The following is a 25,602-nucleotide window of genomic DNA, read 5'->3' as shown; positions in this document are numbered from 1 at the left end:
CCTCCTTCTTAATGCTTTGCCAGGCCTTTACAGCCACAGCCTTCAGGTCTTGCTTGTTTGTGGGTCTTTCCGTCTGAAGTCTGGATTTGAGCAAGTGAAATGCATGCTCAATTGGGTTAAGATCTGGTGATTGACTTGGCCATTGCAGAATGTTCCACTTTTTTGCACTCATGAACTCCTGGGTAGCTTTGGCTGTATGCTTGGGGTCATTGTCCATCTGTACTGTGAAGCGCCGTCCGATCAACTTTGCAGCATTTGGCTGAATCTGGGCTGAAAGTATATCCCGGTACACTTCAGAATTCATCCGGCTACTCTTGTCTGCTGTTATGTCATCAATAAACACAAGTGACCCAGTGCCATTGAAAGCCATGCATGCCCATGCCATCACGTTGCCTCCACCATGTTTTACAGAGGATGTGGTGTGCCTTGGATCATGTGCCATTCCCTTTCTTCTCCAAACTTTTTTCTTCCCATCATTCTGGTACAGGTTGATCTTTGTCTCATCTGTCCATAGAATACTTTTCCAGAACTGGGCTGGCTTCTTGAGGTGTTGTTCGGCAAATTTAACTCTGGCCTGTCTATTTTTGGAATTGATGAATGGTTTGCATCTAGATGTGAACCCTTTGTATTTACTTTCATGGAGTCTTCTCTTTACTGTTGACTTAGAGACAGATACACCTACTTCCCTGAGAGTGTTCTGGACTTCAGTTGATGTTGTGAACGGGTTCTTCTTCACCAAAGAAAGTATGCGGTGATCATCCACCACCGTTGTCTTCCGTGGACGCCCAGGCCTTTTTGAGTTCCCAAGCTCACCAGTGAATTCCTTTTTTGTCACAATGTACCCACTGTTGATTTTGCTACTCCAAGCATGTCTGCTATCTCTCTGATGGATTTTTTCTTTTTTTTCAGCCTCAGGATGTTCTGCTTCACCTCAATTGAGAGTTCCTTTGACCGCATGTTGTCTGGTCACAGCAACAGCTTCCAAATGCAAACCCACACACCTGGAATCAACCCCAGACCTTTTAACTACTTAATTGATTACAGGTTAACGAGGGAGATGCCTTCTGAGTTAATTGCAGCCCTTAGATTCCATTGTCCAATTACTTTTGGTCCCTTGAAAAAGAGGAGGCTATGCATTACAGAGGTATGATTCCTAAACCCTTTCTCCGATTTGGATGTGGAAACTCTCATATTGCAGCTGGGAGTGTGCACTTTCAGCCCATATTATATATAAAATTGTATTTCTGAACATGTTTTTGTAAACAGCTAAAATAACAAAACTTGTGTCACTGTCCAAATATTTCTGGCCCTAACTGTACACGGAGGGAAAAGTAAAATCCTCATAGAGGGTTTCTGTAGGCAACTAAATATAAAAGAAACTACCAAAAATCTATCACTGAGGCAAATAGACGAAGCAGCAAATCACAAGGAGGTAATTATTATGGGGGACTTTAACTATCTGGATATAAACGTTCAAGCCGAAACCTGTGGATCTCAAAAAGGTAACAAGTTTTGGTCAATAACTTTCACAGCTTGTACAGGACCCAACCAGGGGATGGCCATTTTAGACTTAAAGGGGTTGTCTCGCGAAAGCAAGTGGGGTTAAGTACTTCTGTATGGCCATATTAATGCACTTTGTAATATACATCGTGAATTAATTATGAGCCATATAGAAGTTATTCATTTACCTGCTCTGTTGCTGGCGTTTCCGTCTCCATGGCTCCGTCTAATTTCGGTCTCTTCTTGCTTTTTTAGACGCGCTTGCGCAGATGGGTCTTCTCCCACATGTGACGGGGCGGGGCTACGCAATGACGTGTACAAGGGGGTGGAGCCAAAACGCCGATGGTGCCGAGCCGAGCCGAAGGGAGAAGACCCATCTGCGCAAGCGCGTCTAAAAAAGCAGGAAGACAACGAAATTAGACGGAGCCATGGAGACGGGGACGCCAGCAATGGAGCAGGTAAGTGAATAACTTCTGTATGGCTCATAATTAATGCACGATGTATATTACAAAGTGCATTAATATGGCCATACAGAAGTACTTAACCCCACTTGCTTTCGCGAGACAACCCCTTTAATATTAACCCCTTAGTGACCAAGCCTATTGCGCCTTAATGACCAGGCCAAATTTTGCAAATCTGACATGTGTCACTTTAACATGGAAAAACAACAGAAAGGTTTTGCATATCCAAGCGATTCTGACATTGTTTTTTCGCCACATGTTGTACTTCATTTAGGTGTAAAAAAAAGACCGATAGAATTTGTGTTTATTTATTAAAAGCGCCAAAATTGGGAAAATTTTGAAAAAAATCGTCATTTTTTCACATTTCCAACTGCAATATTTCAAATATGTGCAAACATAATATAGAAATTTTTGCTAAGATAAATATTTCCATCCGTTTACTTTATTTTGGGCGCACATTGGAAAAACTTTCGGTTTTTTTAACCATTTAGATGATGTACAAATTTAACATTACTTTTCAGCATTTTGAGGAACAGTTTGTTTTCCTACATCAAGCCAAGATTCCAAAGGCTCATAGGAGTCAAAATGATAGATACCCCCACAAGTGACCCCATTTTAAAAACTACACCCCTTAACGTATTCACTGAGGGGTGTCATGAGTATTTTAACCCCACAGTTTTTTTTCAGAAGTCAATGCAATTTAGAAGAGAAAAACTAAAATTTCATATTTTTGCAAATATGTCATTTTAAAGACAGGACTTTTTTCTATAGTACACATGAAAATGAGGATTTGCACCCCAGAATGGATACCCCTGTTTGTCCCGTGTGCAGAAACATACCCATTGTGGCCCTAAACTACTTACAGGACACATGGCTAGGCCTAAAATGGAGGGAATGCCCGCTGGATTTCATGGTACAACTGAATAAATTCAAGGCCCCAATGCCCACTTATACGGAAAAAACATTGACTTCCTAAAAATAATCCCCCCCCACCATCCCCATTTTTTGGCATTCCCTAAATATTAGATAAAAGTAATAATTTAAACAGCGTTTTATGTCCGAAGACAGGGGTAATTACGGAGGCTGGTTGCGTTGGGCACATGGGGCAAGAAAACCGGGTATTCCCCCTCCTCTCTCGCTAGGGGGTATTTTGTGACCTCAGCGGCGGGGATGGGGTGTAAAAAGTGGCCCTCTGTGAGGCTTTGTAATCTTGCTGCAGTGCGGCTGTCTCACACAGAAGGCGCTCAACAAGCTGCTCCTGGAACTGCATGAAGGCGAGCGTTCCCGGGGCTTCTTGTAAATTACGTATTACAGGTAGCGGTCTGAATAATGCCGGGCTCACGCAGCGTAGGTGGAATCCGCTTGCGGAGGCCCGCAGCAGATCCCAGCTGTGAGACCGGCTGTGACCCTGCGTACGGACGCGTAATGTACTGTGCATAACTGCCTACTCACACAGGCGGTCATGCGCAGTACTTTTTTTTGCTTGTATTTCCCGCACCGTCGCTTAGCGATGACGCGGGTACCCACAGCCCATATACAATGTAGTTGCGTATGGGCAGCGGGTATATCCACGACCATGGAGCACAATGGGCTCTATGTTGTGTATATCCGCAGTAAAATAGAACCTGCTGCGTTCTCTTTTCTGCGAGTGGATTACGAAATTCCAACCCACTAATGTGAGTGGAATTGTGTAATCCAATGCGATTGATCTGCGTATTACCGCGGATCAGACGCATGCGAAATCGGTAATTCGTATCCGATCATGTGAGACCGACCTAAGGTAGATTGCTACCTTTTTATCACGTGACCGGGGACCGCTCAACGAGGCCACCCGTAACTGCTCTAGGCTCTCGGAGACCGTTGGTCGCTGGGAGCAAGGAGATTTTAAGTTTCCTGGACTCCCCGCCTCCTGCGCATGTGTCCGGTGTTTTGCCGGCGGTCGCATGTGCAGAATCCGGGAAAGTTCACGGATGAGGATCGTGTCGGGTGCAAATACGGAGGCCTCCGGTAAAAAGTTTCATCTCCTCTCACCGATTGCATCGGTGATGGGAGATGAAACTAACTTTTTTTTAACTTTTACATGATTGCCATTATTCATTGGATAACGGCGAACACGTGATCAGGAACCGCTCACCGCGGCCCCCAGTGAAATCTCCAGGCTCTCGGCTAAGTTTTGTAGCCAAGAGCAGGGAGATTTTAAGTTATCCCGGCAATCCATGGCTTTTGCACATGCGTCTGCCGCTTTGGCGACAACGCGTGCGCAGAAGCTGTGGTAAGGTGCGCGGATAAATCCGGGGGCCTTAGGTACGTAATTTCATCCTCCCTCACGGATATAATCCGTGAGGGGAGATGAAATGTAAGCGTTTGAAACTTTTTTTTTTTTACTTTTTAAACTTTTTTTAAAACTTTTTTACACTTTTTTAAATTACTTTTTTACACTTCTTTTTACTTTAAATGACCACTGCTATCCATTGGATAACAGTGATCATCTCTACAGTGAAATCCCTCTGCTCCTGGCTACACATGGCAGCCAGGAGCAGAGGGATTTTAAATTTCCCGGGTCCTGAGCCTCTCTGTGCACGCGCCCGATGTCAATCATCGGGCGCGCATACGCAGAAGGGGACTCAGGTCCCGGAAGACCGGGATGCCACTGAGGACCGGGGGTGAGTATTTTCACCTCCCCTCATGGATCCGATCCATGAGGAGAGGTGAAATTAAGCTGATTTTTACTTTTTTTTAAACGTTATCGCGATCGCCGCTATCCCTGGTCTTCAGGGACATCTCCTGGTTCCCGGCTACCTTCAGGAGCCGGGAACCAGGAGATTTTAAACTCCCCGGGGTTCCCATTCTTCTGCGCACGCGCGTGACGTCATTCGTCTGGCGCGCATGCGCAGAAGAGCCGCGCCGGGTCCCGGAGGACCCTTTCTCCGCAGCAGACATCGGGGAACCTGGGTGAGTATTTTCAGCTGCCCTGATGGATCCGATCCATATTTAACTTTTAAGGCACTTTTATTTACTTTTTTTGAGATCGGCGCTATCCATTGGATAACCTGCGGGCACCGACAGCATGGTGCTGTCACGTCCAGAGCCCACGGGGCTTTATTCTCTGCAGGAGACATGTGTTTATGTCCTCAGAGAATAAAGCCCACTTGGGCAGGACGTAAAAACACTATGGGCTTGTCGTTAAGGGGTTAACCAATAGACAGAATACAAAAGTTGAAAGTTGTGGGGCACCTGGTAAATAATGAATATCATAGAATATATTACCACCAGTTTTTTAACAGAGCGTTTTTTCAGGGAGCTACAAGCATACTAAATTTGAGGAAGGCAAAGTTCAAACAGCTTCAAGATGCTATTAACGTTATCGACTAGGACAGTGTACTCTAAGCTAAGAGTACATACAGTAAATGGAAATTATTTAAAACCATATTGAATACTGACTGTGAGCGGTTCATACCTTACAGGAATAAAGGGTTAGGGGATAAGGAGAATACCACTGTGGCTCAATAAAGGTGCAAAGGGGGAAATAGACAACAGAAAGAAGGCATTTAAAGTACTGAAACAAAAAGGCAGCGAAGAAACACTAAAACCCTATAAGGAAATAAAAAAAAGAGGCCTGAGTGTGGCACAAACACTGTGACCATCTCTGCCCGCCATCTTCCCTTTAGCCATCATATTGGATGCAGGGGGTGGAGGGATAACACGCCATCTAGTCTCATATAAAGTTACTGAGGAATGCAAGGTCAGTGGGAAGGAGGAGAAGTGGAGAGAGTGTGGAGAGGGGGCTGCAGGGTATTAGTGTATCCTGACACCAACGTAACTGTGGGTGGTGTCCAGATACAACCTGCTTGACAGGCTGGGCACGCCCCCCCCCCCCCTTTCTCATTGGCTGCAGGGCTGTCTCCCCCTGCTCGGGCTCTGAGGTCCTGCCAGTGACTAACATCGGCTTATTTGTAGTATCCGGCAGCTTCACAGTGCATTAAGAGTGGGCATGCCGCGTCACTGCTCCCTCATTGTCTGCAGCTGCTCTGTGGTGCCACATGTGCTGGCAGTGCAGGGAGGCCGGCACGGAAGCCGCTGTAGGCGCCAGATAAGAAGACGCTGTTCGGCCGTGGAACTCACAGCAGACCCAGAGGCCACGGCTACGGAGCGGCAGTGTCCGCAAGGGCTGTATAGTCACACATCCTGGCCCGCTGTCGCCTGTCCTGCTCTTGTTGGTGTGGGGGAGAAGACACCGGACACAGTCAATGTCCGCCACGTCTGAGGACTGTGGGGGAGAAACCACCGGACTCAGCCATCGGCCTGCACATGTGAGCGCTGCTGAGTGGCGGTAGTGCTCCAGATGCAGTGGGGGAGAAGCCAGTGGCCACACCCGCTGGTCCATGCAAGTGCTGGTGACCGGCACTGGGGAGAGCTGCTACAGCCGTCGGCCGCAGAGTAGCGCAGGGAGCCCTTATAGCACAGGGGGGACATTCAATCACTACCGGAGGAAGGACACAGCAGCAGGGGGACAGTCTGTGACAGCTAGGGGTGGCTGCAATATAATGAATCCTAGGACCTCTTCCAGGACCTTTATCTAGCACCTATCGGGAGCTGGGAGTGTGGCAGGGGCTTTCCTCCTGTTAAAACCCTAGCTTCCAGTGGTGTCAAGATACACTAATACTGGGCTGCAGTACACGGGGAGACAGAGAGAAGTAAGGGAGATAACAGGAGACAGAGGTGAGGAGAGGGGTTCTCCATCACAAACTCTTTACCCAACTAGCAGTAGTGAAGACAACTTTCATGCCACTTCTTTTATTTGCTGGGCTCCCTGACACAATGATGAAGACGGGAGAGATTTAGGAGTGGCGCTACAAACTCCATCTGTACTGCAACTCTTGTCGTACACTGCTGAAGGGCTTTATTACAAACTTTAGCTGTGCTGAAACTCCCACCGGACACTGCTAAGGTGGATGACTACAGACTCCTTCTGTGCTATAGCTCCCATCAGGTAGTTCGGAGGTGTTTGACTACTTTCCCATCTTGGCTACAACTATTGATCACTGGTGAAGTGTTTGCTACAAACTCCATCTATACTACAGCTCCCGCCTGGCACTGCTGGGGTGTTGGTCTATTAATCCCAATTATACCACAATGCCCACCATGTTCTACTGAGGTGTTTTGACTCAAGGCAAATCTGTACTGCAGCTCCCATCAGACACTGGTGAGGTGTTTTAACTATTATCCCTATCTGTACTACAACTCCTATTGGACACTGTTGAGGTGTTTGACTACAGACTTCCTTGTGATACAGCGCAAACCAGCCTCTAGTAAGGTATTTGTCTACAAGTCCCATTTGTACTACAACTCCTGTCGGACACTTTCGAGGGGGGTTTACTCAGTTTCCTCCTCCCCCTCCCCTTTACCTCGCTTCTCATGACAAAATGAATATGTTTGACCAAAATTACTCTTTCAGACTATCATCTTAAAGATGCATGGAGAGCACTTAATCCTGAAACCAAACACTATACTGCTCACATATTCATGCCTCATTACAGAGGATTGGCTATCTGTTCATCTGTGAAAAGTTTTTGCAAACAATCACTGGACTGGAGGTGGACTCAATTACAATTTCAGATTATGCTCCAAAATTTCAGTGCAAGACCTACCAGCTAAGGAATAGACCTGGCAGCTCAATCCTACACTCACTGCAGATGAGAAACACAATAGCCTACTCTCAGAGAAATTGGAGGGGTTATTTAAACTAAATGACAGGCCAGAAAGCTCCACTCCAGTAGTCTGGGAAATGCAAAAAGGCGAGTTGATTGCTCTGGGATCCAGATTTAAAACACAAAGAGAACTTGAAATTAACTCCATTCTATCCCAAATTTCTAGGGCAGAGAATCTATACAAAAAGTCCATAAACTCTGATTTGCTACCTGACCTTGATAGTCTTAGAAATAAATTAGATTAACTAAATGTTAAAGCTGCTAAAATATTACAACTCTCTAAATTCAAAATATATGCACATGGAGCCAAAGGCTCTAAAGCCATGATCATCTACAAAATCCAATCCCCCACAACTAATACAGTTACAGCTACCACAGAGATCACCAAAGAATTCTGAACTTACTTTGAAGCTTTGTATAATTAATAAACATTTCCCTCCCTGACTTCCTATCTGCAATCTCATCTGCCAACATCCCTTTTCCAAATTCAATAACTCTACCTGAGCTTACGGAAGAGGACAAAGCACAGTTACTCCACACATTAACAGCTCCAGAGATCCAAAAGTTTCTCTCATCAATTCCCAATGGGAAAAGCCCAGGACCAGATGGATTCACCCATATGTTATTATATAAAAAATTCTCCAGAATCCATCTCCCACCATTTCTCATACTTTGTAACTCCCTCCCCAAACAATCTTTAGAAGCATTAATCTCTTTACTCCCCAAGGAGGGCAAACCCCTAGAATTATGCAGTAATTATAGACCAATGTCCTTACTGAAAACAGACCTTAAATTGTAGGCAAAACTTATCACACATAGAATCTCATCCTTTCTCACTAAACTTCTACCTCCTGACCAAGTGTGATTTGTCCAAAATAGGGAAGTTCAACACATCTCACATCATACAAGCAATGCACTAGGCTAGGCTGAAGAAGATCTCTCTTGTTCTACTTAGAGCAGACGCTCAGAAATTTTTTTTAGAGTTACTTGAAACTACATGAGAGGCGCCTTGTATAAATTTGGAGTCCCAATGCAAGTAATCTCAGCTATCTTCTCCCTATACTCGAAGCCCACAGTCATAGAGCAGGTCAATGACACTTTTCTTTTTGTAAATCAATTTTTATTGAGTTTTACAAGGTAAAGACACATAAAACATCAATGAGCTTGTGCATTGAAGTGAGCTCTAATGGAGGAATAACCAACATTTTGGAATGGTAGTGAGCTAAGAGCGGTCCATAAGATCTAGTACAACTTCCCCGACCAGGGGTGAACTTAACCTACTAGTTGCCGCTCCCCTAGGCAAAACCAGGGGAGAGGGGGTGGGGGAATAGGGAATAGGTAGGTGATGAAATAGTGGGGAAGGAGATGACCCATCCGCTCCTCAGAAGAAGGGGTCTGAGGGCCCAACCCAGTTTTGTATACTGACTAGGGTAGGAGCCTCCTCAGTCTGGACAAGGATCCGTCAGCCAGAAAGTAAAAAGGTGCGCTGCGGAAGGTTTTGGGTGTCCAGTACTCAGACTTCTTACCTGGACAACGCCAGCATGTAGACCCATCAGTTAATGTATCCCCTAATGACACGCCAAGGGGTCCACGTTTTTAAAAATTTATCATGAGTCCCACTGGACCACCCAAGTAGCTCATCGAGGCTTGCAAGGAAGTCCACCCTATCCCTCCAGAGAGTCAAAGTAGGGGGGTCTCGTTGTTTCCACATCAGGGGAATAAGGGCCTTAGCAATATCAATCAACTGAGCAATCAGTTTATGTTTAAGAGGGTGGAAGGCAGGGGACAGCCTCCACAGGAGAACCACCTCAGGGGATAAAATCAGATTAGGGGAGAGTTTCTTCAGCACCCCTCCGACATCCCTCCAGAAGGGGGATATAAGCGGACATTCCCACCAGATATGTAGGTATGAGCCAAGAGAGGCTTCACATCTTCAGCACGTGTCATGCGAGGCTAGTTTATGATCAAATAACCATTGTGGAGTCCTGTACCATCTCGTTAGGAGTTTGTAGTGGGATTCTTGTGAAATGACACACGAAGATAGACCAAGGGCTGTCTTAAGAATGAGTTTGGTTTTGCTTTGAGAGAGGAATACTCGAAGCTCCCTCTCCCAGGAGACGAGGAAGGCAGGTTTCGTGGCCGGGGTGAGGGAAAGGAATTTTTTACGGGTAAAGGATACTTTCCGCGAGGGTGAGGAGCATGTCTTAATCACCTTCTCAAAAGGGGTCAGGGGCCTCGATGACTTGTGTGAATTCAGGAAGTCCAGAAAAGGTAGCGTCTGGTTGGGGAGAAGTTCCTGTAGTATGGTGAGGGGGGGCTTGTGAGATAAGGAGAGAACATCTTGTATGTGTCTACTCGCAAAAATTCTCCAAGTCCCAGCAGAGCATGGGTCGAGAGGGAGGTCCATCAGTTTATACAAAGCGTTCAAGGGGGTGCAGGGGGAAGGTCTTGGCGCTAAAGTCTCTCTCATGGCTTCCCATGTCTCTAGCGGGCCCCTTTGGAGGGGGTTAGTTCTCCGGCCTCTATAGTTCTTTATGTTCGGAAACCAGAGATCTTCCAGGAAGGTAGGACCATAATATCCTTTGGCTAAAGCCTGGATAAGGGGTTCCTTGCTCACATGGGAAAGTTCTAGCCAATAGTTCAATTGAGTGGTGAGGTAGAAATCACGCACACAGGGAAGGTCCCCTCCTCCCTTAGAGCGCCTTCTGATTAGAAGACAGTGAGGTAATCTTGGTCTCCTCCCCATCCACAGGTACCTGGAGAAAATTGTGCGGACAGTCTTGAAAAAGCTGGTTGGAACGAATATCGGGAGAAGCCTGATCTTATATAAAATAATCGGTATGACGTAGGATTTTAAAATGTTTTTCTGCCTAGCCAAGAGATAAACGGTAAATCATATGAGTGTAGTAGATTTTTGATCTTGGGAATAAGAGGGAGATCTTCGGCATTTTAGGTAAATCCTATACCTAGGAAGTCTATGCCTGAGTCGGACCAGGTAAAAGGGGCATTATGCCCAAGGGTTCTATATCGGGCGGCGGATATTGAGATGTTAAGAACAGTCGACTTAGCTAGGTTGGTTTTAAAGTTAGAGAGAGCTCCATATTCCTCTAGAAGAGAAACGAGGTGGGGGAGGCCCCTTTCCGGTTTTGTTATTAAGAAAATAATATCGTCGGCGTATTATTAGTGGTTAGGGTCCTGTCACCAATCCTCAGTCCCTGGATCACTGAGTCTAATCTAATTTGTTGGAGGAAAGGCTCCAGGGCCAGGATGAAAAGGGTAGGGGAAAGGGGACAGCCCTGGCGAGTACCGTTATTTATATTAAAAGGGGGGAAAAGGGAATTATTAATTTGAAGTCGGGCGTGGGGCATAGCATATAGGGACAGGATTGCAGAGACAAATTTAGGGGGGATGTTGAAATTCAGAAGAACGAGTTCCATATATAGTCAATTGACGCAGTCAAATGCTTTTTCTGCGTCAGTTCCTACTAGAGCTAACGGGACTTTGTGTGTTTGAGCGTATCTTGCTGCATTAAGTAATTTCCAGCAATTGTCCTTACCCTCTCTGCCTTTAACAAAGCCTGTTTGTTCCGGGTTGATCAGTTTTGCCACGTGTTTTTCTAGTCTTTTTGTAAGTAGTTTAGCCCAGAGCTTCATGTCCAGATTTATTAAGGAGATAGGGCGATAGCTCCCGCAGGACTCAGGGTCTTTATTTTCCTTATGGACTAAAGTGATGTGGGCCTCTTGTGTTTGTTTGGGAAGGGGGATTACTTGTAGTAGTGAATTGAAGAGTTTAGTTAGATGGGGCACTAAGATAACACTAAATGACTTATAATAGATTAAGGGAAGTCCGTCGGGTCCAGGGCTTTTGCCGGGGGGGGGGGGGGGGGGGGGAGCTAGCAGTTCTCTCCCTTCTTGGGGAGTGACCGGGGCCAGAAAATCGGCTGCTTCAGCATTATCAATTCTAGGGAGGTTTAAATCTGCTAGGAAGGAGTCAATCTGGTTCTTTGCTTTAAGTTTGGCCTCAGGGGATGGAGACTCTTGAAGATTGTATAAGCGGGAATAAAAGTTCTGGAATTCAATGGTGATTTCAGGCGTGGAGAAGACCCGGGAGCCGGTTTGGGTTTTAATAGAATTTATGAGGTTTCTAGAGTGCACTTTTTTAATAAGGGAGGACATAAATCTACTTACCTTATTACCTTGAGCATACACCAAATGCCTAAGATAGAGGTGTTTTCTATTATATTTAGTTTCGAGAAGGGGTTTGAGTTCCTTCCTAAGGGAGGTTAGGTTGCCTAGGAGTGACTTAGATTGAGAATGTTTAGCGACCAGTTCGAGCTTAGCGATTTGATTAAGTTTGTCGTCAATCTCTTTTTGTTGTTTTTTCTTTACTCTTCAGCCCAAGGCAATCAAGAGTCCTCTTATAAAAGCCTTGTGGGCCTCCCAAACCATAGGGACCGACGGCCTTCTGGGTTGTTGAGTTGAAAATATTCTCCTATAAGTTTACCGAGATGTGTTCTATCGCTTTCTAAATCGAGGAGGGAGAGGTTAAGTCTCAAACGCCATTCTCGGGGAGAAGGGTTAGATAAGAGGAGATTAGTGTGGACGGGAGCATGATCCGAGATAGTAATAGATCCGATAGTGGATTTCACCGTAGATTGTAAAAGGGAGGAAGACATGAAGATGTAGTCCAGGTGCTGGAAGGAGGAGTGGACTGGGGCGAAGAAAGTATAATCCCTGGAGGATGGGTTCAGGTGTCTCCAAGTGTCTACCAAACCTATCTCTGAGAGGGTGCGGAGAAGTTTTCTTAATTTCTTTTGGGAAGATTGGGATTTCCCCACTGATGAATCCATTAAGTGACACAGAGTAAGATTAAAGTCCCCTCCCAATATAATCTGGCCGATGGCAAAATGTCTAAGGTCCTCTAATTGACTAATCAGCCATGGCACCTGGTCGGTATTTGGTGCATATAGGTTGGCGAGGGTTATTTTGTTATTGTTAAGTGAGTCCCTTAAGAACAGAACCCTGCCCTCCTCGTCTGAGTATCGCGCCTCGCAGGAGAATGCAACGGATCTATGGAGCAAAATAGAAATGCCCTTGGAGGCCGACGAAGGGTGGGAGCTATAGAACCCCTGTGGGAACTGCTTGCCAGGGAGGGACGAGCATCTGTTTCCCCTGAAGTGGGTCTCCTGCAAGAAAACAACCCCCGATCCGTACCTCTTTAATATGAGTGCTATGTGGTGCCTCTTGGAGGGAGAATTCAGACCTTTAACATTAAATGAGGTGATGTGAAGCGGGTCTTTCATGCCACCGGCGCTGAGCAGACAAGCTGGTCCTCTCCTGAAGTGGGGAGAAAAGTGAGTAAGTTAGGTGGGGAAGGAGAGATTTGATGTTAAGTTTGATTGACCAAACTCCGTGTTGTAGGATGAGGAGTCGAGAAATGGGGGGAGGTGCGTAGGGGAAGGAATGCAGGGGTGGGACTCTACACAGAAGGGAAGGGAGTATACAAAGACGGTAACAAGCACAAAGAATTAACGAAAACAAAGAAGTTGCTTGAAGGTAATCTCAGAAATCACAGGCTCATCCTTCAGTAGGGGGCGAGTTGTCTGGACTTAAACGTCTCGAAGAGCAGTCAACTGCAAATACAGCCTAAACAGTTAGGCGCCCACCGGGTCGCTCAACAATATATATATATATATATATATATATATATATATATATATATATATATATATATATATTTTATATATATAATGGAATGAGCTAGAGCAACAAATAGTGAAACCTGTTAGAAGGCATAACATAAAAGGGATATGGTAAAGTAATCAAAACAGTTCCTGCAGACATTATGGGCTGCCCCAGAACTTTAAGGCGAACAGGCGGTCCGGAGAGTCTCCCAGGAGGAATGATCAGGTGATCCCGAGACTCATCTCCAGATGGCATAGGTGATATGAGTCCAAAAGGAGAGAGTCCATCAAGAAGTAAGGTAAAAGTCACTCAGATCTACATTATTTGAGGGTTCTTTAGGTTTTTTCTTTTTTCCTCTTGAAGACTTTAGGTTTCCGGCCTGCTGCCACACCTCCGGGAAGGGGGGAGGGGGCAACCTCAGCAGTTTAGGTAACTTCGGGAGAGGGAGCCCACAAGGAAGATCTATGGGATCGAGCTTCAAGTGCTCCCAGCAGCTGCGGAGGTCTTCCGGGGATCGGATGATGAGTCTGCATCCCTTGTGCGTGATGCCAATACTAAAAGGGAAAAGCCAAGAATATCTGATATCCCTTGCTCTGAGGGCTTCCAGGAGGGGTCGAAGAAGCCGACATTTTGTCAGAGTAGAGGGGGCTAGATCTTGGAATATTTGTATAAGATGGTCTCCATATTTAAGATTCTTGCAGGTTCTTGCTGCTTTTAAGATGGCGGAGGTGTCCTGGAAGGACAGCAGCTTGCAGATAACATCCCTTGGAGGATCTGTAGGAGGGGGGGGGGATTCGGGGCGCCCTGTGAATACGCTCGACGGATATGGAAGAAGCTCTGTCTGCTCCCAGTAAGCCCTCAAAAATTTTGGCGGCCACCTTAGAGAGAGCTTCTGTAGCCCAGGACTGGAAGGCTCTTAATGCGAATATTGCAATGCCGGTTGCGATTTTCCAAGTCATCCTGCATAGTAAGTGCAGGTGGTCATTCTGATCTTTAAGCACTTGGGCTATAGTCAGGGCATGGGAAGTGACTGAAGCAGATGTTGTTTCCAAATCTTCAATTCTGCGCCCCATTTGTTTTATTTCCTCTTTCATTTCGGTAAGGTCCGCTATGACAGGGTGGAGGGTGTTCACGATGAGCTCTTTCATAAACCCTTTAGAAATAATCTCAGTATCTTCTTCGTCTGAAGAGGCCTCGCCCTCCCCCTCCTTGCTGTATGCAGGTGCAGCCTTGCGGCGCCATCTTGGATGCAGGGTGAGGGGACCTGGAGCCGTGCTCTTTAAGGTAACGCTGCATTCCTGTCTGGTTTTTAGTAGAGCTGGGGGCGCCCAGCTGTTCTCCGCTCCTCTCCTTTGTGCTCCCTGCTCAGCGGTCAGGCTCCGCCCCCCAGGTCAATGACACTGTCAAAATTCTTTGCGTTCTAAAAGGTTGCCTACTTCCTCCAGCCTATTTGTTCTGATAATGGAAACAGTACTTCAAAAAATAAGATAAGACATTGGATTAAACGTCTGAGAGGTCAAACACACCACTGCAGTCTTTGTTGATGATCTCCTAATAATGACAAGAACACCAAGAAAGCACTCTCGGCAATCTTAACATTTTTGATTTCTTTGGGAATGTTTCCAACTTCAAAATAAGCTGTGATAAATCCAAGGCTTTAAATATATCTGCTCTTAATTACTCGATTCCAGTCATAATAATAATAATCTTTATTTGTATAGCGCCAACTTATTCCACAGCGCTTAAAAACCCCTTTGCATGGCCCACCCAAGGTAGTAAATATCTGGGTATTACACTAACACTAGACCTATCCACGCTATATAAACTCAATTATGCACCACGTTTGACCGAAATGCAAAATCAACTGCAAAACCTAAATATACCTTTTCTTTCTTGAATGGTACAGAAAAACTTGATATCCACATACGTTCTACCATCTATTCTATACATAATTACTTATGGCACTATTAAAACTCAATAGGGAATACGCAAGGCAATACCAGACCCACACAAGCCATCCCTTTTGACCTTATTTTTCCTAATTCAAACAATCTTATCCAAGAAGACCTTAAAAGTACCTAAAATTTGGAAAAACTTTAAACCATTGACAGTGTATAATATTATTAAGGAAATAAAACTTGATTTGCCTGATCATATTGAAACCTTCATAGAAAAACGCCCATTCACTTTCTTGGAGAGGTTGGATATCTTTCAGTCGATAAAAAAATTTCCAGACTGTGTACAACAATAAACTCAGAGACCCACTCTCCCGAATAAGCTTATATCAAGGCTTTATAAAGACATTTTTCTAAACTCTGCTTCTAATAAACCATGGCACCTTATGAAATGGGAAATAAGTTGAAGATCACCTTCTCCAGAGAAGATATCATCAAAATACTAATTCTCATGGATTCAGTGGATGTGTTCATATCCAAGAAAACTCTTTGAAGCTCTTTATGAGACGGTATAAGACCCCTCCTACTCTAGCTAGGTCAAAGTTCAATGTCTCAGATTGCTGTTGGCGCTATGACATGGGTGGGGGCTCTTTGCTCTGCATCTGGTGGGAATGCCCCAAGATCACACTCTGTTGGTCACAAATAATTGAACACACCAATAAAATATGCCCAACTCAAATGAAGTTATCCCCAGTAAATATCTTTTGATGGAAACCCTTTACCTGTCTGCACCCCTCCAGCTAAAACCTTCCAACTTTCCTGTTCTCTGCTGCAAAACTCCTAATCCCCCTAATGTGGCACAGGCCTGAACCACTCTCTGTGTCCCAATGGGCAGATAAAGTTACACAGATATGCTGCTTGAAGAAATTGCGAACTGGGAGAATTGTACAAGACAAATTCCTAAAAATCTGAAAACCCTAGTACAAATACATTGCTTCAAATAATTTAAGCCTTTACCCAAGGTCACCACCCTTTGTAATTTACTTTGTCATAATTCCCATGCCCTCAAATTCATTGAGTTACACAGACCATGGTTTTTAGGCGGGAAATACTTTATTTTACTGGATAATTTTGAGAAATGTACTCATGTGCAGACAGGGTGGGGCCTTGGGGTCATTGTTACTTGCTTCTATATAAAAAATCTTAACTTTATGGTTCACAAACTTTTTTGTCTTGGGTAACAAGATTAGAATACCTGAGGACCTCAATAAGAAGATGAGGTGGGGTAGGCTGAGTGGTGAGATCTAACTCCAATTATTTCAGGGTTTGTTTTAATACTGGACTCTGTGCGAGTATGGAAAATATAAATAATTACCTTTTATACCTCACAATAGTGATAGAGCCTTTTAGACATGACTGCCTCATGGGATATTTTATGTGGGATTTGTTCTTGGTAATAATTTTTGTTCAACTTATACTCAAAGGATATTTAACGCAGGAAAGTTATGACCCCTTGTATGCTTAGATAATACAAAAATACAATTTCATGTCTACAAGGGGTTAAAGTATCAACCTTGTTTAGGGTCTGCATTTTCCTTTTTCATTTCACTTTCTTAATTCTTACAATATGAACATATGTAACCTCCCTTTTTGATTTTTTGACTCTCAATAAAATAAGATTATTAAAAAAAGATTACAAATTGCTAGGTCCCAATGGCATACACCCCCAGCTTCTATGGGAATTAATTAGTGAGCTATACAAACCATTGTTTGTTATATTTAAGGACTCTATAGTGACGGGGTCTGTGCCACTGGATTGGCCCAACGCAAAAATGGTGCCAATATTAAAAATGGAAGTCAGAAAGCAAACTTGGAAACTACAGGCTGCTACGTCAAACTTCTAGTGTGGGTAAAATGTTTGAAGGGCTTCTAAGAGATGCTATCCTGGAATACCTCTAGGAAAATAACTGTATAACTCTACGGGTTTATGAGGGATCATTTCTGTCACACCAAACTGATCAGCTTCTATGGGGAGGTAAGTTCCAGATTACATTAGGAAGAGTCATTGGATCTTGTATACTCTGCCACAATAAAGGTTGGTATATAAAATGAGAATGCTTGGTTTGGGTGAGAATGTAGTAAGTCAATAAGAAACTGGCTCAGTAATAGAAGGTAGAGGGGAATTATAAATGGTACATATTCTGATTGGGTCACCATTAATAGTGGGTTACCACGGGGGTTGGTTTTGGGTCCTATTCTTTTAATATATTTATAAATGACTTGACAGAAAAATTAAACAGTAAAATATTAATATTTGCAGATGATACAAAAGTCTGTAAAGTAATTAACACCAGAGAGGACACTGGTCACTGGTCAGACCGCACATGGAATAGTGTAGAATTCTAGACACCGATAATCAAAGGACATATCAGAGCTTGAGGGGTTCAGAGGTGGGCAGCTGAATTTAATAAATGAAATGGGTGGACTACAATACCCAGAGATGTTATCAAAATTGGAGTTATTTAGTTAAAAAAGATAACTGAGGGGCAATCTAATAATGTGTATCAGAGGACAATACAGAGATCTCTCCCAACTGCTTACACCCAGGACTGTGACTGTAACAAGAGGACATCCACTGTGTCTAGAGGAAAGGAAGTTTCTACACCGATATAGAAGGGGGTTCTTTACTGTAAGAGCAGTGAGACTATGAAACGCTCTTCCTGAGGATATGGTGAAAGAAAACTCAATAGAAGAGTTCAAGCGGCGCCTAGCCACCTTTCTTGGATGTACTATTACATGTTATAATTACTAATAACTTGAGTTGTTCCGATTGCCTGTCTTTGAGTTTGAGAAAAGTGAAGAAAATAGTTTTCTTGCTTTTCCCTGGATCAACACTGGGGGTTAATAGGCTGAACTTGATGGACACAAGTCGTTTTTCATCCTAACATACTGTTATTATATGTTAAGATTTATTCTGTTATTTATTTAGACACACAATGTGATCTTTGGTGCTCAATACGGCAAAGAATTATTCCACATGCATCTAAAACTGAAAAGCCATCCATTAGGCGATGCTGAAGGATCAGTCTAATAATCACACAATGGTAACCCGCTTGCTGGCCTTTCTAAGTCTCTGGCTGCCATGATTACCCACTGGCATCCCGCAATTGTATTTGCGGTGTGTGTGTGGGGGGGGGGGCGTGGCAGCTCTCTCTGTCTATCTAATCACCTAGATACCATGCTTGTTGTAGACCATGACATGTAAGGAGGTAAATAAATAAGGATCAAATCACAGAAACATCACCGCTCATGCGCCGACTCTGCTCTGCGCATGTGTGGTTGTGTGCCAGCTGGCTCATCAAATAGCGGAGAGAGAACACGCCAACTGGTAAGCGGGAGTTCAATGCGGGGGGACGGCTCGCATTCACCTTAGTGAATCTTGTTGTCAGCTATGGGCATGAGGCCTTCCTTTCACGTCTTCCTACGCAGGCTCTGTTGCTACTTCAAATCAAGCCCTGCTTCTCAACTGTCACCCCACCATCAGATAGGCAATCAAATTGTTCAACGCTCCAGACAGACAGTCAATTAGAGCTCAGACTGCCAGCAGCCAATGAGAAATAGTTGGTTGCCAGGCGATTATATCTAGCTTTGTTTCAGGGCAGATTAACCCGTACTTAAGCCTTGCATGCACTGGGTGAATTTCAAATCTACATGAATGTAGTGATAGGGCTTTTGTAGGACCCTTCTGGAACCCACTAGCCCCGCCCCCTCGCTTAGCTAGAGAGAGATTACTATATCCTATCTAGCCCCGCCCCTCTCAAGCCCCACCCCTCTAGGGACATCCCTGTAGCTCACCCCTCCCCCTCTCACTTTTCTCTTGGGGGGAATTCCTAGCCTGCTTTGTGATCTTCTATTGATTTCAGTGGGACCAGCACTGCTGCTGCCTGCCCCATTGAAAACAATGGGCGATATTGCACATTCTTCTTTGTGATGTGAGGTTAGTGTGAAAACATCGCTAATGAGAATGAAACCATTGAAAATCATTGGTTTCATTATCATGTGTTTTCACTCACTCTCGCATCGCCAGTGGGTGTGAGCCCTTAGAGGAATAGAATACCAACCCCTCCATGTATAGTTCTCATATAAGATGTCCCGGGTTTTATATCGTATAAGAAATGTAAAATACTTACTTTAACAGACAGAAGGCCCTTCAGCCTCGTTCACATGGTAAAATATACTTGCACAATTGGGCACAGATTCCGCACCCAAATCTGCAGCTAAATCAGCATTACTTTAGGATTGTATTGAATGCTCTGCCAATCCGAGCTGCAGGTCATCCAGTGGGAATTCTCACTCATGCAGTTTCACATTGGAAGGATTACACGGATCTGTCAATTCAAAGCCCATCTTAACAAGAAATTAGGGCTCATTCACACGGCCGTATTGGAATTGCGTATTACGCATCATAATACGCGGTGCATCGTAGCAACTCAAATACGTTGATTTTCGCATGTCCCACTCACACTGGTGTTTTTCATTGTGTATAAGACCAAGCATGATCTATTTTAGGGCGGATTCAGATGATCGCGGTTTTGTTCCCTTTTTACTGCCGTGATAATCACAGCCATATAATGGGACAAAACCAAACCACTGATCTCTATGGGATTTCAGTGGTTTCATTTTCCCCACCTCTTTTCCCTGCCGTAATTTGTATTTTTGGGAAAAGATAGGCCTGCCCTATCTTACCCGCATATAGTGAATACCATATACACAGCGATACCCCGGCTCACACATTTTATGCATACGTCCGTGAACATGAGCCCTTATACTGAGTGCATGGGAGAGAAACCAGTACAAGAGCGGCTTACAGGTACTCACCGGGCCGTAACATCTCACACCTTGCATTGATTTTTGGACACATTTCCCAGAGCCCTTAGGGGAATCCCTGTGACAACACCGGCTCTCACAATCATCGCTGTATATACATGGATCTTCATCCTTCTAAATGTAAAACACAGGAAATAAATGTTTAGTGAATTTGTTTATAAGGTTTCACATTTATGTCACAGCAGGAGGTAAAAATGATTTCTACTTGTCACCCGGAATGTCCTTAAAGGGGTTGTCCCGCGCCAGCAAGTGGGTCTATACACTTCTGTATGGCCATAATAATGCACTTTGTAATGTACATTGTGCATTAATTATGAGCCATACAGAAGTTATAAAAAGTTTTTCACTTACCTGTTCCGTTGCTGGCGTCCCCGTCTCCATGGTTGCCATCTAATTTTCGCCGTCTAATGGCCAAATTAGACGCGCTTGCGCAGTCCGGGTCTTCTGCTGTTCTCTATGGGGCTCCGTGTAGCTCCGCCCCGTCACGTGCCGATTCCAGCCAATCAGGAGGCTGGAATCGGCAATGGACCGCACAGAAGAGCTGCGGTCCACGGAGGGAGCAGACCCCGGCAGCCATCTTCAACCGGTAAGTATAGAAGTCACCGGAGCGCGGGAATTCAGGTAAGCGCTGTGCTTTTTTTTTTGAAAGTCCCTGCATCGGGGTTGTCTCGCGCCGAACGGGGGGGGGGGAGGGGGGGGTTTGAAAAAAAAAAAACCCGTTTCGGCGCGGGACAACCCCTTTAAGGTTCCCAGAAGGAGGGGCGACCTCCCGGATTCCATGAAGAATCTACTGCATGTCACTGAAGCCTCTTTCAATGGAGCTTTTACAAAAGGTTTCCCTAGATGTATGCAGCACCCTGGACTACCTGCTGATCTTGTTGCCACATGCCTGCCCTCCCTAGGAGATCAGCAGTGCCCCCTGCAGGTTGACCCCATGGAAATTACATTGTTCAGCACTATGAGTGAGGCAGAGCCAGACAGGAGGGTAGCTGGTGCTCTTTCCAGAGGTATAGTAGAAGTGTGCCTTTTTCATGTCATGCTTGGACATATATAAGTCAATAATTAAAGGCAGCAAATGCCTTCTTTCAGAAGGCTGTGTGCCCGCACTCCCTAGCGAGCAGCCCTAGCTGCAGTAAAAAAACAAAAACAACACATCACCCAAGAGGCGCTGTCCGGCTCTGCAGCGCAACTCCTCTGAAGCTGCGGCAGACTTGTTTATAGTTTCCCCCTCTCCTCAGGACCGCTGCTGCGCTTACACTCCCCTCAATATGCCATTCCCCTCTACAGTAAGGCTATGTCCACATGGGATGGATTTGCTGGGGAACATCTGCAGCGGGTATTCCACAGCAGAAAATCCATACCAAAAACTGCACCATTTGGTAAGAAATTTGATGCAGATTTTAACGTGGATTTTGGTGGAATTCATTATTAGAGGTGGATTCCGCACCTGGAATCCATTGCCTGGATTTAAAATTCTGCACTGCATGGCAATCTCCCCACGGGTTTTGTGCAATTTTTTTCCACTGCATGCGGATGAGATTGTGCAAATCTCACCCTCTTTGCTGCTTCTGTAAATGTTGCTTATTTTCTGTGTGGAGTATTTACATTGGAAATCTGTGTCAAATTCACCCCATGTGGATCTTTATTCATTAGTGATTGCTTCCTATGAGTGTCGGGGAAGCGTTCAATAGACTTGATACCACCAGCATGATTGGCCACATGGCCACGGAGTCCAAGAGACTGTGCAAAGATATATAAATGGAATATACTGAGCATTATTTGCCCTCTCTGCTGCCATCTACCACTCATGCATCAAAACATGTTTCCTAGTGGCACCATATTAGTAAATGAAATGCAACAGAGCTACAAATATAGGAATCTGCCCCATTTAGGGGGCCTCACACTGATGATGAAATCGCGCAAGATTTGTGCGTTGCGAGACATACAATATTGCACAAATATGAAACCCATTCTTTTGAATATGTTCATTCACATCTGTAATGTTTACCCACATTTCGGCGCTAAGCAGAAAACAAATAGCAGCATGTTCTTTTGCTTAGCGATGTTGCCCATTGTTTTCAATGTGGACAACAGCTGTAGTGCCGGTCCCATTGAAATCAACGGGAGAAGATTGTAGAATGGCCTTGTATTCCAGCGGGTCTGAATGAATCCCCCATAGAGAGAACAGAGAGGGGGTGGAGCTACAGGAGATCTCCTAGAGATCTCCCCACATTTGGAGAGATTGGGGATGGGGCTAGAGGTCTCCCACAGGGCTTTCCTGAGAGCAGGGGTGAGAGGGTGCTGGGCTAGATGGGGTTTTTATAGTGATTCCTCTCTAGCCAAGAAATAGACAGGGTTAAGGAATCTAGCCCTACACCTTCTCTAGCCCCACCCCTTTCATTCCCCTATCAGGGAAGCCCTCTAGCCCTATTCCCCTATATCTCCAAATATAAGATCTGTAGGAGATCCTCTGCAGCTCTGCCTCCCTCTCTCTCTCTCTCCTTGATTTGGGGGATTCCTTCAGCCCCGCAGGAATTCAAGGCTGTTTCCATGCATCCATGGGTTTTGGAAGGTTAGTGAGAGTGATATCGGGACGTGAATCACAGCCCGATATCGCTCTCGCCAGTGTGCAGGAGGCTGTAGAAATGCTTCTCCAGCCTCTGTCGGGGTGTATATATAATATTTTTTCTCAGTTTTTGTAAAAAAATGCTCCCTATTGTTAACACAGAGAGAATCTAAATATAAAAGCCTGAATTATCTATATAATTGCAAATATACAATGTGTAAAATACAAAATCTGATAAAGAATTTACTTTACCTTCAATTTAGGGGGGCTCCACACGGGGGTGTTTTTGTGCGTACATAGGGGCGTATGTGCAAAAACACGCATGTATGAAGGTCTGTGCATTGCCTTCAGGGAAGAGCTTTACATATCAGCCCTTCCCTTACATAAAAGCATTTTAGTGTAAGAAAAAAATAAATAAATACTTACCTGAGCGCCATTGCCATGTCCCCCCGCTAGGAAAAATAATTTTCTGCTGCACCTGCCACATCTGTGAAAAATGCAGCAAAGGAATTCTTCATTTCTGCAAGTAATAAGGAATTCCCTACCACAGCTGGGTAGGGGATCCAGCTGCCGGCATCCTGTAATTGTTTTTCAGGGAAGGGCTTTAAATATAAGCCCTTTCTGAAAAACAAAGAAAAATGGTGTAAAAAAATAATAAAACCACATACTCGCCTTCCTTCAACTGCCGGGGCTCAGCCGTGTCCTTCCAGCGCTGTCCCCATCTCTGTAATGCAGTTCTTTCAGCAGGTGGGGATTTAAAATCCCCGCCTGCTGAAAGAGCTGCTTGTGATTGGCTATCATCTGTAATTTATTCAGCAAGATCTGCCTGTAAGTGGCTGATGTGCTCAGCCAATCAGAAGCAGCTTTCTGTGATTGGCTGAGGCGCTCAGCCAATCACAGGCAGCTCTTGCCTGCCATTTATTTAGCGAGAGCTGCCTGTGATTGGCTGAGGTGCTCAGCCAATCACAGACAGCTGCTTCTGAATGGCTGAGCGCCTCAGCCAATCACAAGCAGCTCTTTCAGCAGGCAGGGATTTAAAATCCCCACCTGCTGAAAGATCTGTATTACAGAGCCGGGGGCAGCGTTGGAAAGGCGCAGCCGAGCCCCGGTAGTTGAAGAAAGGGGAGTATGTGGTGTTTAATATTTTTTACACCATTTTTCCTTTTTTTTTTTTTTAGGGAAGGGCTTATACCTAAAGCCCTTCCCTGAAAAACAATTACTGGGTGCCAGGAGCTGGATCCATTACCATAGCTGGCATCTGTGACAGCTGTGGTAGGGAATTCTTTCTTCCCCACGGGTGATTTAGAATTCCTCCGCTGCATCTGTCACAGATGTGGTAGGTGCAGCAGGGAATTCTTTATTCCTTGTGGGAATTATGAAAATATCTGCCACATGCGGCAGATGTGTTATTCATCCCCGCAGGTGACACAGCAGTGGCGGACAGGTGAGTTTATTTTTTTTACACCAAATATTTGTTTTTCAGGGAAGAGCTTATTTTTAAAGCTCTTCTCTGAAAACCAATTCAGGGGTGTCGGCAGACCATTGTCTTCAATGGAGCTGCCGGCAGCAGCCATGACTCCATTGAGGACAATGCCTGCATTCCCTATTGTGCACACATGTCCTACCCCTACAGGCACGCACCTGTAAAAACACGGACATGTGAACACACCATAGAATTCATGTGTTGTAATATACAAATGTTTTTGTGCGCATTTATGAACGCACAAAACACGCTCGTCTAAAGCCACCCTTAGACTGTGCGACCCTTAAAGCAGAGTGATAGGCACACAAACAGCAAGATGGTCATAATCCGATGTTGTGCCATTTCTGCAGCAATGAAAGCTATGGCCATGACTCGAACATTTACAGCAAGCCTGCAGGAAGATACAGGGAGACTGGAGGATCCTGGGTGTAGATGGCAGGTATATAGTTCCATCAGTGACACGTTAGAGAGACTTATGATTAAGGAAGAAGGTAAACCGCCCGGAGCTTACTGTCCCACGCTGCATCCAGCCCCCACTTCCAGTTAAATATTCTTGGCTATCTCTATGATGGGAAAACAGAAATATGTGATGCTTCATGACCACCTGAACTCCTATCACATGTAATGACAGTATATCAGAAATGTATTTCTAATAAAAGCTACATGCACAGCTGATTTCAGGTCAAAATCCTCAATGAAGAAGATTATGACTTTGTGTTGGATGCAGAAATGCTGCAGAATGTGTTGCAGATATTCAGCAGCATTTTGCACCCCATGTAAGGACACCCGGGTAAACAGTAGTTTTCGGTGCAGATTTTGGTGTAGGTCTGTACCAGAACATTTTATGCCGCCGGGCCCAGTGAGAACAATTGGAGAAGATTATGAAACAGCCTTGCTTTCTCCAGCCTCTGCCGGGGTGTATATGTAATTTCTTTTCTCAGCTTTCTGTAATAAATGTTGCCTATTGTTAACACAGAGAGAATCTAATTACAGAAGTAACTCTCTATATAACTGCAAATAACTGCAATGTGTAAAATACAAAATCTGATATAAAGAATTTACTTTACCTTTAATTTAGACTGTGCGACCTCAAAGCAGAGCGATAGGCACACAAACAGCAGGATGGTCATAATCCGATGTTGTGCCATATCTGCAGTGATGGACGCTATGGCCACGACTCGAACGTTTACAGCAAGCCTGCGTAGAGACAGGGAGACTGAAGAATGCTGGGTGCAGATGGCAGGTATATAGTTCCATAAGTGACACGTCAGAAAGACATAATCAGGAAGAAGGCAAACCGCCCGGAGCTTACTGTCACACGCTGCATCCAACCTGCTCTTCCATTTAATAAAGTTTAAATATTCTTGACTATCTCTATGATGGGAAAACAAATATGTGATGCTTCATGACCACCTGAA

The 25,602-nt window shown here is 44.7% G+C and overlaps 1 protein-coding gene across 2 annotated transcripts in view; it reads right to left on the bottom strand.

Annotated features, from left to right (window-relative positions):
• Window positions 1-25,402, bottom strand: part of LOC136588577 (uncharacterized) — a 126,082-nt gene extending 100,680 nt beyond the window's left edge. For both annotated transcript variants that reach the window (XM_066587932.1, XM_066587923.1), the window contains exons 1-2: window positions 25,252-25,402; window positions 20,127-20,249 (exon numbers count right to left, since the gene is read on the bottom strand). In XM_066587932.1, the coding sequence (XP_066444029.1) occupies window positions 20,127-20,249; window positions 25,252-25,332 (204 nt within the window). In that variant the 5' untranslated portion in view covers window positions 25,333-25,402. The remainder of the gene's footprint in view (window positions 1-20,126; window positions 20,250-25,251) is intronic.
• Between the last annotated feature and the right edge of the window lie 200 nt (window positions 25,403-25,602).

The sequence above is a fragment of the Eleutherodactylus coqui genome, chromosome 1 (genome assembly GCF_035609145.1).
Source record: "Eleutherodactylus coqui strain aEleCoq1 chromosome 1, aEleCoq1.hap1, whole genome shotgun sequence".
Taxonomy (NCBI): Eukaryota; Metazoa; Chordata; class Amphibia; order Anura; family Eleutherodactylidae; genus Eleutherodactylus; species Eleutherodactylus coqui.
The sequence above is the reverse complement of the archived record's forward strand: the minus strand, read 5'-3'. Positions and strand labels throughout refer to the sequence as shown.